The sequence below is a fragment of the Theobroma cacao genome, chromosome 6, assembly GCF_053813885.1.
Source record: "Theobroma cacao isolate CCN51 chromosome 6, ASM5381388v1, whole genome shotgun sequence".
NCBI lineage: Eukaryota > Viridiplantae > Streptophyta > Magnoliopsida > Malvales > Malvaceae > Theobroma > Theobroma cacao.
In genome coordinates, this window is record NC_142644.1 from 28,269,486 (window position 1) to 28,281,681 (window position 12,196).

Sequence of the window (12,196 nt, forward strand, 5' to 3'; positions counted from 1 at the left end):
ATTCTGCAGGTAGTAGAAAGCTTTCCACTTTCTCCAACAGGTTACTTTAGATTGATAAATTGATGGTATTGGAAAGGAGCCTGTAGTCCTCGACATAATTCTTTCAAGTGTATACTAGTGCACTCTGTGTTGTATGGTGTATGTTTATGGTTTCGATGTCGACAAATCTGTTTTTCCAACTGAATATCATCTATATCATGTGCTGCACATAACTGTGAGCATTTTCCGGTGTTTGTTTTAAGGCAATTGAAAGATGAAGATGTGCAAAGTATCTATGTTGCTCAATGTCGGAGCCAAGCTAGTTGATAGAGACAGACACGTTTGGGCTAGTAATACAGCCGAAGGGGCTTGTTGGAGGCTTTGAGTTAGACGCCATGACACAAATATGGAATAGAGGTTTTACGTTTTAGATGAATTTAAGCACGGGGATGGAATAAATATTTTCAGTTTGAATTTAGGCATGCGAATAAAATGAGAGAAAAAAAAAAGACATTAGAAGAACCATTTTATCTACTATAATTCAACCAATGAATTAAAATAAAAGGAATGCAAATCTACATCTATTGTCATTAATCCTTTGTAAATAAAAAATAAAATTATTACGACATTTTCTTTTAACAAAGGGTATAAAAACTGTCATATCTATATATATATATATATATATATATATATATATTCTAAATAAGTGATATCAAATTTTATTTAATTTTTGATTGATTTAGAATTTTTTATAAGAGATACGAAGATCGAGAGTCCATCAAGATGAGTCTCTCGTTTAGGAGTCCATCAACAATTATCAAATTCCTTTTAAAAAATTTTCTTTTAGATTTTTTTGTTTTTGTTAATATTTTCATGTGTACAGGACATAAAAGAAAAAGGAATAGTAAAGTGTGCAAAGATATTTGTTAGAAATCTTCTTTTTTATTCACACACAGTTCTTTAAAAAAAAAAAAAAATCTTTGAGGCCGTTCCCCTTGAAAGACTGTTTCTTTATCTTACAGAAACAGAAAAGCAGCTGACTTTTTGACAACAATGAGTGGAACCTTATCTCAGCCACCGATTCTTTACTTCACGGAAATGGCAAATTCCGTTTCTGAAATCCAGCAAGCCCATGCTCACCTTCTCAAGACTGGTCTTTTCTACAACCACCCTTTGGCTTCAAACAAGCTCATTTCTTTTGCTGTTAACAACCCTGACCCAAAAACCCTCTCTTATGCTCACTCTGTTTTCACTCATACGACTAACCCAAATTCTTACTCTTACAATTCCCTTATCAGAGCTTATGCCAATAGCCATACCCCTCAAAATGCTCTCTCTCTGTTTCGTCAAATGCTTCAAGGCCCTGTCTTTCCTGATAAGTATAGTTTCACTTTTGTTTTGAAGGCTTGTGCTGGGTTTGGTGGGGTGCAAGAAGGGAGGCAGATTCATGGTCTGGTGCTGAGAATGGGAATTGGGTTTGATGTTTTCGTGGCAAATACCCTGATTCATGTGTATGGGAAAGGTGGGTATTTTGGAGTGGCAAGGAGTTTGCTTGATAGAATGCCTAAAAGGGATGCTGTTTCTTGGAATGCCTTGTTAAGTGCTTATATTGAAACGGGATATATAAGATTGGCAAGTGGTCTTTTCGAGGAAATGGAGGAAAGGAATGTAGAGTCGTGGAATTTTATGATTTCAGGATATTTAAGTGCCGGGTTAGTTGAAGAAGCTAGAAGTGTCTTTTACAGAATGCCTGTAAAAAATGTGGTGTCTTGGAATGCTTTGATTACTGGTTATGCTCATACAAGTTGTTTTGGTGAAGTTTTGGTGCTTTTTGAAGATATGCAGCGCGAGAAAGTGAAACCGGATAATTGCACATTGGTTAATGTGTTGTCTGCTTGTGCTCATCTTGGAGCTTTGGGGCAAGGTGAATGGATTCATTCTTATATTGATAAGAATGCAATTGGTATCAATGGTTATATAGCTACAGCTCTTGTCGACATGTACTCAAAATGTGGGAACATCGATAAGGCTCTTTATGTGTTTAGAAATGCTTCAAGGAAGGATATTAGTACATGGAATTCCATAATTGTTGGTTTAGGGATGCATGGCTTAGGTGAACATGCCTTGGAGATCTTCTCAGAGATGCTTGTGAATGGTTTTGAACCCAATGAGGTGACCTTTATTGGTCTTCTGTCTGCTTGCAGTCGTGCAGGCTTATTAAATGAGGGACATCATATCTTTCAAATCATGGTTGACGATTATGGAATTCAACCAACCATTGAGCACTTTGGCTGCATGGTGGATCTCCTGGGTCAGGTGGGATTATTAGAGGAGGCTTTGGACCTTGTGAAAAAGAGGCCACTGAAAGAAGCTCCTGTGCTTTGGGAGTCCTTGTTGAGTGCCTGTAAAAAGCATGGTAATGTGGAAATGGCAGAGCATGTTGCTAGGAAGCTCTTAGAGTTAAACCCGCAAGATAGTGCAGGTTATGTTCAGTTGTCAAATACATATGCAGCATTACAAAGATGGGATGATGTTATGAATGTGAGGAGTAAGATGAAGGCACTAAAAATAAAAAAGGAGCCTGGTTGTAGCATGATCGAAGTGGATGGTGTTGTTCATGAGTTCTTATCAGGTGAAGGAATGATTCTTGAACAAATCTGACATTGATAAAAGTTTGCAGACTTGTTTGCTTCAGAGAAGTAGCTATCCCAAGATATGGCACAGGCCACAAGTTGAATCAACGCTTACCGGAATTAATGTGGCAGTGAATTTGTAGCATTTACCATGCACCATAGGTGTAAAATGGATGTTGAGACTATTGAAGAGAAATTACTGAATTATCAAATTGGTAAACCTTCCTGACGAGTTTAAATGCAAATCAATCCATTCTGGAGGAAAGTGGGAATTGGTTTCCCTGTTCTAGATTAGTGCTAACGTTAGACAACAGCAAAATGGTGGCGCAGAGTGAAGTTGCAGTAGACAAGCATGAGACAGTATAGTTAAACATGTATAAGGGCTTGCTGATGATGGAGATACGGACATAAGCATGTAAGTAAGGGTGAATTTCTGCTTGCATTTGCGTGCTTGTGTGTCAAGTTGCTTCTAGCAAAAAATTAAATTTAAAAGCAACTAATGACTGTTGCACTATGAATTTAAAGCTAACACTGGAACTTGATTAAATTAGAAGCATGATGTTATGAGTGTATCTGTAGAAACTAGAAAGCCATTTACAGTCATCAGTTAGAAAGTTATTACTCACAGGAACATTTTTCATTCCGTAAGTCAGTGTCAGAACTGGCCTGATCCAGGTCGAGCCATACCTGTTGAAATACTTTGATGATGAGATCATGGTATGCATCGGAATTCAATGTCAGATAACAAGCCAAGAGTTCTTCTAGTTCTTCTGGTTGACTGATCCTTTTCTCCATGATCATCTCGACCATTGAATCTCTAAAATCCTTCTCTGGATCAAATGAGCATTTCACCATGGCAAAGTTCTCTAATCCAGTTCTTCTGCTAATTGTCTTCTGTTTTGCTGCCTTCATCTTCAATTTGGCCTTCTTCATGTCTTCAAGAGCTTTTATTTTGCAGATTTCAACTCTGGAAGCCGTTCTTGGAGAAAAAACCCGGACTTTGTTGTTTTGCTTCATTCTTCTCCTTGGTAATTCTCTGCTCATGTAAAGAGATTTCCTCTGTTTGTCACTCTTCACTTTCACCTTACTCAACTTTTCTGGAGAAAATACATCAGTTTCTAGTAATTTCTGAGCTGTAAATGAACAGTCTTCTTTAATTGTTGTTAAATTGGAGGTTCTTAGATTCATGGTAGATAAATGTTGATGTTTTCTCTGATAATTACCTGTTAACTTCAGATTCTCCCTTTCAGTCATTGGAATTGTTCTCATAGGTTCCGGATCCAGGGTGTTCTTTCCTACTGATTTTGCTGATTTCTGCTGTGCTTCACCTGATTTATTTTGTCTTTTCACCCTTTTTTCTTCCATAGCTCTTTCATTTGTTTTCTTCAACTTCAAGTCTTTCTCGGTTATTGTCCTGCTCCTTGGTGTCTTAACTACTGTCGCCTTTTCTTCTTTATACATATTCACATCTGGTAAAATCTGTGTATCCCTACGAAATTCTTTCATCTTCTTTACATCGCAAGCCATGTTGCTGAACTTCTGAGTTTCTTCCTTTTCCTTTGTCCTCGTAGCATTTGATCCACAGCTCTGACAACTTGAGGGTGCAAAATCAAGCTCATCATCTGAGTCATACCAAGCTGATCGCAATAAACTTTTACTAGTCTTGCCATCAGCACTATCTTCTCCAAATGACAGTCTCCAAAATGCCTCGCCATCCCCACCATAAAATCTTGCTCCACCACCAGCAAACTTTGATGAACGCCCTGGCACAGCATTGCTCATCCCTTTCTGCCTGTCTTTTGCAGGTTTTGGTTCAGAATTGATGCTCATTCGCTTGAATGTGGAAAGCCATGCAGTGGGGAGTACACGAGAAAGTGAAGGAAGGCGAGAGGAGTATGAGGATGAAGAAGATTTCTTTCTTCCCCACTTCATCATTGATCACCCGAAGAAATTCCTGAAATCAGTTTCTGGGTCGAGAACTATTTGATTTGTTAAGGTTTAGAACGTGCGGAGAAGGGGAAGATAAGAAAAACTGAATTTGATGATAATGGAGGGTTCTAGCAGTTAGAGGACAGTTAGGCTGTTAAATAGGAACGTGAGTTTCTTACTGGTTTTGTGCCATTTTCTTTATCTTTTTTTTTTTTTCAAAAGAAAGGCCCGCCCTGAATCCTGTGACCACTTTGCCAACCTTTTTCCACTTTATGGTTTGTACTTGAAGAGAAATTTATTCTCAGTAGGGGACCCAGGAAACAAACCAAGTTTTATTCATGAGAACTGCCTAAAGTAGAGTGTTTTTTCAAAGCGAGATTACAGATTTAGTATCTGCAATGCTAACAGCTACAAAGACATTGATATGGATGCAGGTTTTTATACACGGCAAATTGGCAGTTCTTCTTGTGTTTTTGTGATTTGGGTAGTTCTTCTTTTTCCCTTTTAAAGTAACAATCTGTTATTGTTATGGTCTTTGATGATTTAAGGGAGTCATCTCTTTAGTCTCTTGCCTCTCTTTTGTAAGCAGAATGCGGTGGGTTGTTCCCCTCTTTTGCTTTTAGCCTTTATTTTTGCTTTGCTAGTCAAACTTTGCACAATGCATTCAAATGGTTTGGGCTGTGCTGAACTCTCGCCCAAGTTTCATTGGCTACCTGTAGCTGTAGGCTTACTCTATTCACTCTCTACACTATTACTGCCCCCAGTCCCTAGTTTATTTGACAAGGAAATGAAGAGAACTAAGAAACTATTTGGGTTTCCTTCTCTCTAACAGAAGAAAGTATAAACCTTTGATCTGGTGCTAATGCATTGAATTTCGTAACTTCATCAACTGGACCCTCTTTTGTCTTTGCACTTCCTGAACCAGACTCGTTATAATGGAGACTGTACTCTGAATGAGGCAGAAAGTGGGCTGCAATTTCTTTCTCTTTTTCCTCTTTAATCATTTTCCCCTTTTAAATTGATCAATTTTTGCATGTGACAAGGAGCAACGCATTGAAGTTTGCCCTGTTTTGCCAATATTGGGGCTACTTAATAAAATGGGCTAATTGGTAAATAGATTGCTGTGATTAAAAGAAAACCAACCATCTTAATCGTTTAGGTCAATCTTTTTAATACTTGTCCATCCCACACCGACCCCGAGTGATTTGTTATGAAGACTTGTGGAAAAGGGTTATGCAGCGAATGTTTTCTGGCAATTAAATTAGTAAGGGGCTTATTGAAGCAAGCCTGAAGTTAAGCTTGTCTGAAAGTTGCACGTTGCTCCCTTCTTTGGGGTTCCAAAAAGAAAAAAAGCATGGTCCCATCTATGGACTTCCAAAAGGCAGGACAGATAAGGGGTTCCGTTGTCAGGTTCTCTCAACAGATGGAGCTGACATTACTAGGTTGGCTTTTGCAGTTGTACTGTTATGAATAGGTGATCTGTCTTTCTTCAGACACAAAACAGAGGTGCCTAATTTTGGTTTTGTAATAATAAGAGTGCAGAATTTTGGTATGGTGAAGGTTGTTACCACTGTCATAGCAATAATTAGCAGCTATATGTCATAATTCTTCCATGGAAAGGGTCACTCATGCATTGAAGCTCAAGACAGGCTCAGAGAGTATTTTGAGTATAATTAATTGTAGATTGAACAAGATTAGGATACAATGTTTAAGTAAATTTGGTCTTTACTAGTCCTTTTCTTACTGGTAGGAAATCAGCTTCAACAAAAGCTTAAGCATCAAACCAAACAATTCGTGAAACAGAATGCGTACCGAACCAACGGTAAAAGTTGTGACTTGTAAACCTCAAAACACTCGGTAAAGAACAAGAAAAAGAAACACAAAAGGGGCATATAAGAAAGAGCAGGTTTCATGCTATCATAAAAAATATTCTAATACACACTGCAGGCACTTCCCTGAAGCACGAACAGAAAATTTATTCTTTCATTTCCACTTTCTTTCAACTTCAGACGATTCCTTTCCGTGAACAAATGTAATTTGCGTAAACATAGGAATGTACATGTGCATGAACCCAAGTTTGTTTGATTTCGTCTAGATATCCATGGCTAAAGGAAGAAAGCCAAGTAGCTTATCTCTTGTTCTTGGTCTAGTGGTGGCTTTTCTTTCGAAGAACAGGCACGCAGCTGCTGAAAATGATGAGTATTTATCAGCCGTTGGGGATCCAGGAATGAGAAGGGATGGCTTAAGGTTGGCAATAGAGGCATGGAACCAATGCAATGAGGTTGGAGAAGAGGTTCCACAGATGGGCAGCCCAAGAGCTGCAGATTGCTTTGACATATACAAGGCTGCTCAATCCAAAGAAGGTAAGCTTTTTACCTTTTCTTCTTCTTCTTCTTTGGTGCTTTTCCTTTTATCCTTCCAATGTGATATAGCAGTGAAAATTCTTAATATAACACCATGCACACAGAAATGGACTGGTTTTTGTTTCTTGTATTCTGCACTCTTGTTTATATGATATAAGTAATTCTAACAGAAGATTATGTTTTTCAAACAATTTTGCTACATTAGCATCAACGAAAGCTTTGGATTGATGATTTCTTTTACATAGAATTTATCCATTTAAAATGAAATGATTTCCTGCCGTTGTTGATAATGATTATGTCAGTTATTGTACAAAATTGCTTACCTAAAAGAGGATGCATCTATTAACTGTTTGTTCTTTTAAGCAACGGGGGAATATAGGTCATGCATTAAATACTTGTTCCATGTGATTAGTACGCTTTACAGAAAAGAACTGCTCCCTTTGCAACTTGTTGCCCTATGTATTGGTCCACAGAGTCACAGAGGATGATAACAAGCTAGGAGTTGGAGACCCTTTTCTTGGAATGCAACCAAATGCCCTTTTTGATGGAAACCTATATGCTGCAAACAAGGAACTTTACCTTGGCTCTAAATGCCAAGTTCAAGACACACCAAATCCATGGCATTTTTGGATGATCATGCTTAAGAGTGGCAATATGGACACTTTTGCCGCGAAGTGCCCCAAAAATGGCCATAAAACGGGACCGTTTGGTCCTGATAGCCGGTTCCCTTGCTTTGGAGAAGGATGCATGAATCAACCATTGATTTATCATGATTACACAACACTGGAAGGGCCTAGCCGGACTACTCTTAAAGGAAAGTTTTATGGGTCATGGGACTTGGATGCTGATTTAAGTAAAGGATTGGTGGGGAACATATCTTACTATTCCATAACTTGGGAGAAGGAAATTGGTATGGGAAGCTGGATCTTTCATCATGTCTTGAGGACTTCAACAAAGTACCCTTGGTTGATGCTTTACTTGAGATCTGATGCCACCCATGGATTATCCGGTGGGTACCATTATCCAACTAAAGGGATGTCCAAAATCGTAAGCAATTCCTTCTCCCTCGATATATCTTAACAGAAGCCTTCTCAATCAGCATCTGTTCAAATTTGGTATTTATCAGCATTAACTTTCTGTTTAGGCTTTTAAATCATCTAGTACTTCATACAAGTTTGACTTCCCAGCAAAACATCAGACAATCATTAGAGTTACTAACCATATTCACTATACAGATTCCAGAGTCACCAAATTTTGAAGTAAGGTTCACCTTAAATGTAATCAAAGGTGGGGGTCCTAGCAGCCAATTCTACCTAATAGACATAGGGAGCTGCTGGAAGAACAATGGCCAGCCGTGTGATGGCGATACAACTTCAGACGTCACTCGATACTGTGAAATGATCATAAATCCAAACATAACTGCATGGTGCAATGCAAACAGCCTGGACATGTGCCCGCCTTACCACACCTTCCCCAATGGCACACGTGTGCATCGCAGCGAAACAAACATGTTCCCTTATGCAGCCTACCACTTGTATTGTGCTCCAGGGAATGCAGAGCAGCTCGAGGTTCCTTATAGTTTGTGTGATCCATACAGCAATCCTCAGCCTCAGGAAATATTGCAGATTTTGCCACACCCCGTTTGGGGTGAATATGGATACCCTACTAAGCAAGGGGAAGGTTGGATTGGCGATCCAAGAACATGGGAACTTGACGTTGGGAGGTTGTCTCAGTCGCTTTACTTTTACCAGGTTTTCATTTCTCCTCTATATCATATTTACTTTAACGTGGAACACGGAATGACGAAAAGGATTGTTGATTTGAACTAACATGGTTTTTGTCTAATTCCAGGATCCGGGTACTCCACCAGCTAGGAGGAAATGGATGTCTGTTGATTTGGGAACTGAAATATTTAAAGACCCCGATCAAATTGCTGAATGGACCGTTAGTGATTTTGACATCCTTGTACCTAACCAATGATCGTGGTGCAATGATGGAAGACTAGCTTCAAGCAAAAAGAATGAAGTTTGCAGACTTTAGATTGCCTTCAACTCGAAGGGACTCTGTTTTCTCTGTAACGAGTCATTTACCATCACTTTGCTGTCCGAAAGTGCAGAATGATTACATGGAAAATTTTTTTCTTATTCTTCCATTTTTCTTCTCTTTCGGCCAATGGTAGAGTGTTTACTCTAAATTTTGTTAAGCTTTCTTCAATTCAAAAACAAAAAAGTATTAAGGAACTATAAAGTGCTTGCATTGATACAGCAAATAATTCGACGTAATTTCAATTTTACCATATAAAATTAAATGAGGAATCTAATACTGTTGGATAATGACAAATACCTTAAGGTCACGTTTGGTTGGAGGAATAGTTAAGTCATTCCCTCTCTATTCCTTACAAAATTTTATCTCCTTGTTTGGTTTGCATGTGAGGAAGGAATAGTCATTTAAAAAAGAATGATTATTGTTTAAAATTGAGTAAAAGTTTGGAATAGCTAATACCATTTTTCCCCATGATATTAGCTATTCCACAACCATGGGAGTAAAATTCAAATGTTTTGAACTAAAATGTCCTTATTTGTTTTTAAAATTACAAACTTAAACTTATAAAATTAATATTTTTAATTAAAATTAAAAAATTATTAATATTTTCATATTTTAATAATAATATATTTAAATTATAAATAAAAAATTAATATTTTAAATTATTAATTTTTAAATTATTAAGTGAAATTTAAATCAAAAATGAAAAATGAAAATAGAGAAAAATAAATCTTATTATAATAAAAAAGTTAAGTTATTAATTATATATTATAAAATATTTTAAATTTAAAATTAATTAAAAGTATTAATATTTTAATCATAATAATATTTAAATTATAAATTAAATTACCAATTATTAATATTTTAAATCAATTATAAATTATTAATATTTAAAAAATAAAATAAAAACAAATAATCATAATAACATTTAAATTATAGATAAAATAGTAATATTTTATAATATTAATGATTAAATTATAAATAAAATATTAATACTTAAATAATCAATTATTAATATTTTAAAAATATAAATTATTAATATTTAAAAGATAAAATTAAATAAAAATAAATAATCATAATAAAATTTAAATTATAAATAAAATATCAATATTTAAATGATAAATTATTAATATTATAAATAAAATATAAATTATTAATATTTAAAAAATAAATTGAAATAAAAATAAATAATCATAATAACATTTAATATTAATGATTAAAGTATAAATAAAATATTAATATTTAAACTATCGATTTTTTATATTTTTAAATAAATTATACATTATTAATGTTTAAAAATAAAATAATTTAAAAATAAATAATCATAATAACATTTAAATTATGAATAAAATATTAGTATTTTTTAATATTAAAGATTAGATTATATATAAAATATTAATATTTAAAAATAAGATAAAATAAAATAATCATATATATAATAAAAAATATTTTTATCTTTTTATTTTCTATTTTTTTTTTATTCCAAAGTTATTGTTACCAACCAAACACTACAATAAATCATAATAATTATTCCTGTCCTATTTCATTCATTATACCAAACTACGTAATACGTATTCTATTATATTCTCATCTCATTCTATTTTCACGTAATAGTTATTTTATTCTATTTTTGTCTATTCCGTGAACCAAACGTACTAACCTTTTTTGTAATATTAATCTAATTAATCTTTGGGATGATAAAGATAACATAAACTTAAGGCAAATTTCAGTCAACACGCAATTCATGGAGTAATTAAACTTGTTGCTCACACCTAGACGTTGATGAATATGAACTTAGAGAGCTTTTCATGGCTCCCAAGTCATTTGCCCATGCATGCTTGGCTTACAGAGAAGGAATCTTTTAAGTAGCAGTTGTTTCTTCACCTCGGTCCTGATAGAATAATTGGCATTGAAGTAGCTGTAGAAACGTTCAACTCCCGTTTCTCTTCTCATCGTTGCCATTCTTGTTGGATTTTGCTTTTTTGAAAGATAAATTTATTTATAAAGTCTCACAAAGGAGACATAAGCTTTACAGCTAAAGACAAAAGAATCCTCGTATTCGAGGATTGGCTTAGCATCAGAAGTGGTTTAATGTGCTTACAAAAGAAACAGTGACATTGCATTATTCAAGTTAATGTCACAACAACTCACAGTCCTGAGGAATAAAAAGAACTCTGTTTCTACTTAAACCAGCATGCCTAAATGGACCTATCAACATGAGGAGATAAAGAACCCCGATCAGAAAAGACAAAGAAAGTATTGAAATTATCAACTCTTAAAACAGCAGCTTTGGCCAAACCATCTGCCACTGTATTGAATTCACCACTAATATGATTGGAAGTGACCATACTTTTTCTTTTGGTGAGAGTTTCAAGGAGATAAGCTTCATACGCCAAGGGACCTCGTTGTGATCAGTAGTCCAAAAATGGCGTTAGAAGAGTCACTCTCAATTTTCGGGTTGAAGGTTGAGGCTCATGGAGAAGCAAGGAAGAATCTGAATCTTGGTGAATGGCTTGGAATTCAGCAAAATTTGAGTCTCCTATTCCTATACTGTGAGAGAAAGTGCCTTTTATGACTCCTTGGTGGTCCCTTGGGACACCTTGTGAAATCACACTACAAACACCAATTCGCAACCCTTTGACATTCTCGACACAACTGCCAATTACATCAATGGGCTGATCCCCCTCTGCCTTTTTCATGAGTAAATGCATGCATGCATCTTCCGGCTTTGGTCTATCCAAACTTCTCCTTCCGTATCAAATCCCTTTCGTGAAGGGGCGGAGCGTCCCTTGTGAACGGTATTCCAAAATTTTAAAAATTTTTATATAAAATATATTTTTTAATATATCTCAAAATAATTTTTTATTAAATTATTAACACAATATGTTATATATATTTTAATGGATCCTTAAAATAGTTTTTTATTAAATTATTAATACAAATAAAAAATAATAAAATAATTTTATAAATCATTTTAATTTTTCTCTAATTTTTTATTTTTTTTCCTTTTAAATTTCTTCACACCTCTTTCCATCTCTTTCTTTTTGTCTTTTTCTTCTCTTTTGTCCTTTTATTGTGAAATTACAAATAAGTAAATTTTTTTCATCTTTCTATTATTATTATTATTATTATTATTATTATTATTATTATTGTTGTTGTTATTTATTTCTTTTCAATTCTATTCCATTTGATCATAAGTTTTTATAGATTTTCTTTTTTAAATTTTCATGAATCATCAATTATATTTTT

At 34.9% G+C, this 12,196-nt stretch overlaps 3 protein-coding genes across 8 annotated transcripts; 2 read left to right on the plus strand and 1 right to left on the minus strand.

Annotated features, from left to right (window-relative positions):
- The first annotated feature begins 874 nt into the window (after positions 1 to 874).
- On the plus strand, positions 875 to 5,107 carry LOC18596628 (Pentatricopeptide repeat (PPR-like) superfamily protein). 5 transcript variants are annotated; one of them, XM_088807068.1, is made up of 3 exons: positions 875 to 3,027; positions 3,266 to 3,640; positions 4,418 to 5,107. In XM_088807068.1, exon 1 carries the CDS (start codon positions 1,033 to 1,035, stop codon positions 2,638 to 2,640), a length of 1,608 nt encoding a protein of 535 aa, XP_088663194.1. In that variant the 5' UTR covers positions 875 to 1,032; the 3' UTR covers positions 2,641 to 3,027; positions 3,266 to 3,640; positions 4,418 to 5,107. The 5 variants fall into 5 exon arrangements, with proteins under 5 accessions (XP_088663194.1, XP_088663195.1, XP_088663193.1 ...); XM_088807069.1 differs by having other exon boundaries at positions 3,571 to 3,640; positions 4,184 to 5,107; XM_088807067.1 differs by having other exon boundaries at positions 3,571 to 3,640.
- On the minus strand, positions 3,131 to 4,547 carry OFP5 (ovate family protein 5). Of its 2 annotated transcripts, XM_018123936.2 has the most exons (2): positions 3,836 to 4,547; positions 3,131 to 3,709 (listed from the first exon to the last, which is right to left on the minus strand). In XM_018123936.2, exons 1-2 carry the CDS (start codon positions 4,545 to 4,547, stop codon positions 3,231 to 3,233), a joined length of 1,191 nt encoding a protein of 396 aa, XP_017979425.2. In that variant the 3' UTR covers positions 3,131 to 3,230. The 2 variants fall into 2 exon arrangements, with proteins under 2 accessions (XP_017979425.2, XP_088663198.1); XM_088807072.1 differs by having other exon boundaries at positions 3,131 to 4,547.
- A 1,220-nt stretch (positions 5,108 to 6,327) lies between the features above and the next one.
- Positions 6,328 to 9,136, plus strand: LOC18596630 (uncharacterized). Its single transcript, XM_018122715.2, has 4 exons — positions 6,328 to 6,904; positions 7,317 to 7,951; positions 8,140 to 8,655; positions 8,756 to 9,136. Exons 1-4 carry the CDS (start codon positions 6,643 to 6,645, stop codon positions 8,882 to 8,884), a joined length of 1,542 nt encoding a protein of 513 aa, XP_017978204.2. The 5' UTR covers positions 6,328 to 6,642; the 3' UTR covers positions 8,885 to 9,136.
- Positions 9,137 to 12,196: the final 3,060 nt, after the last annotated feature.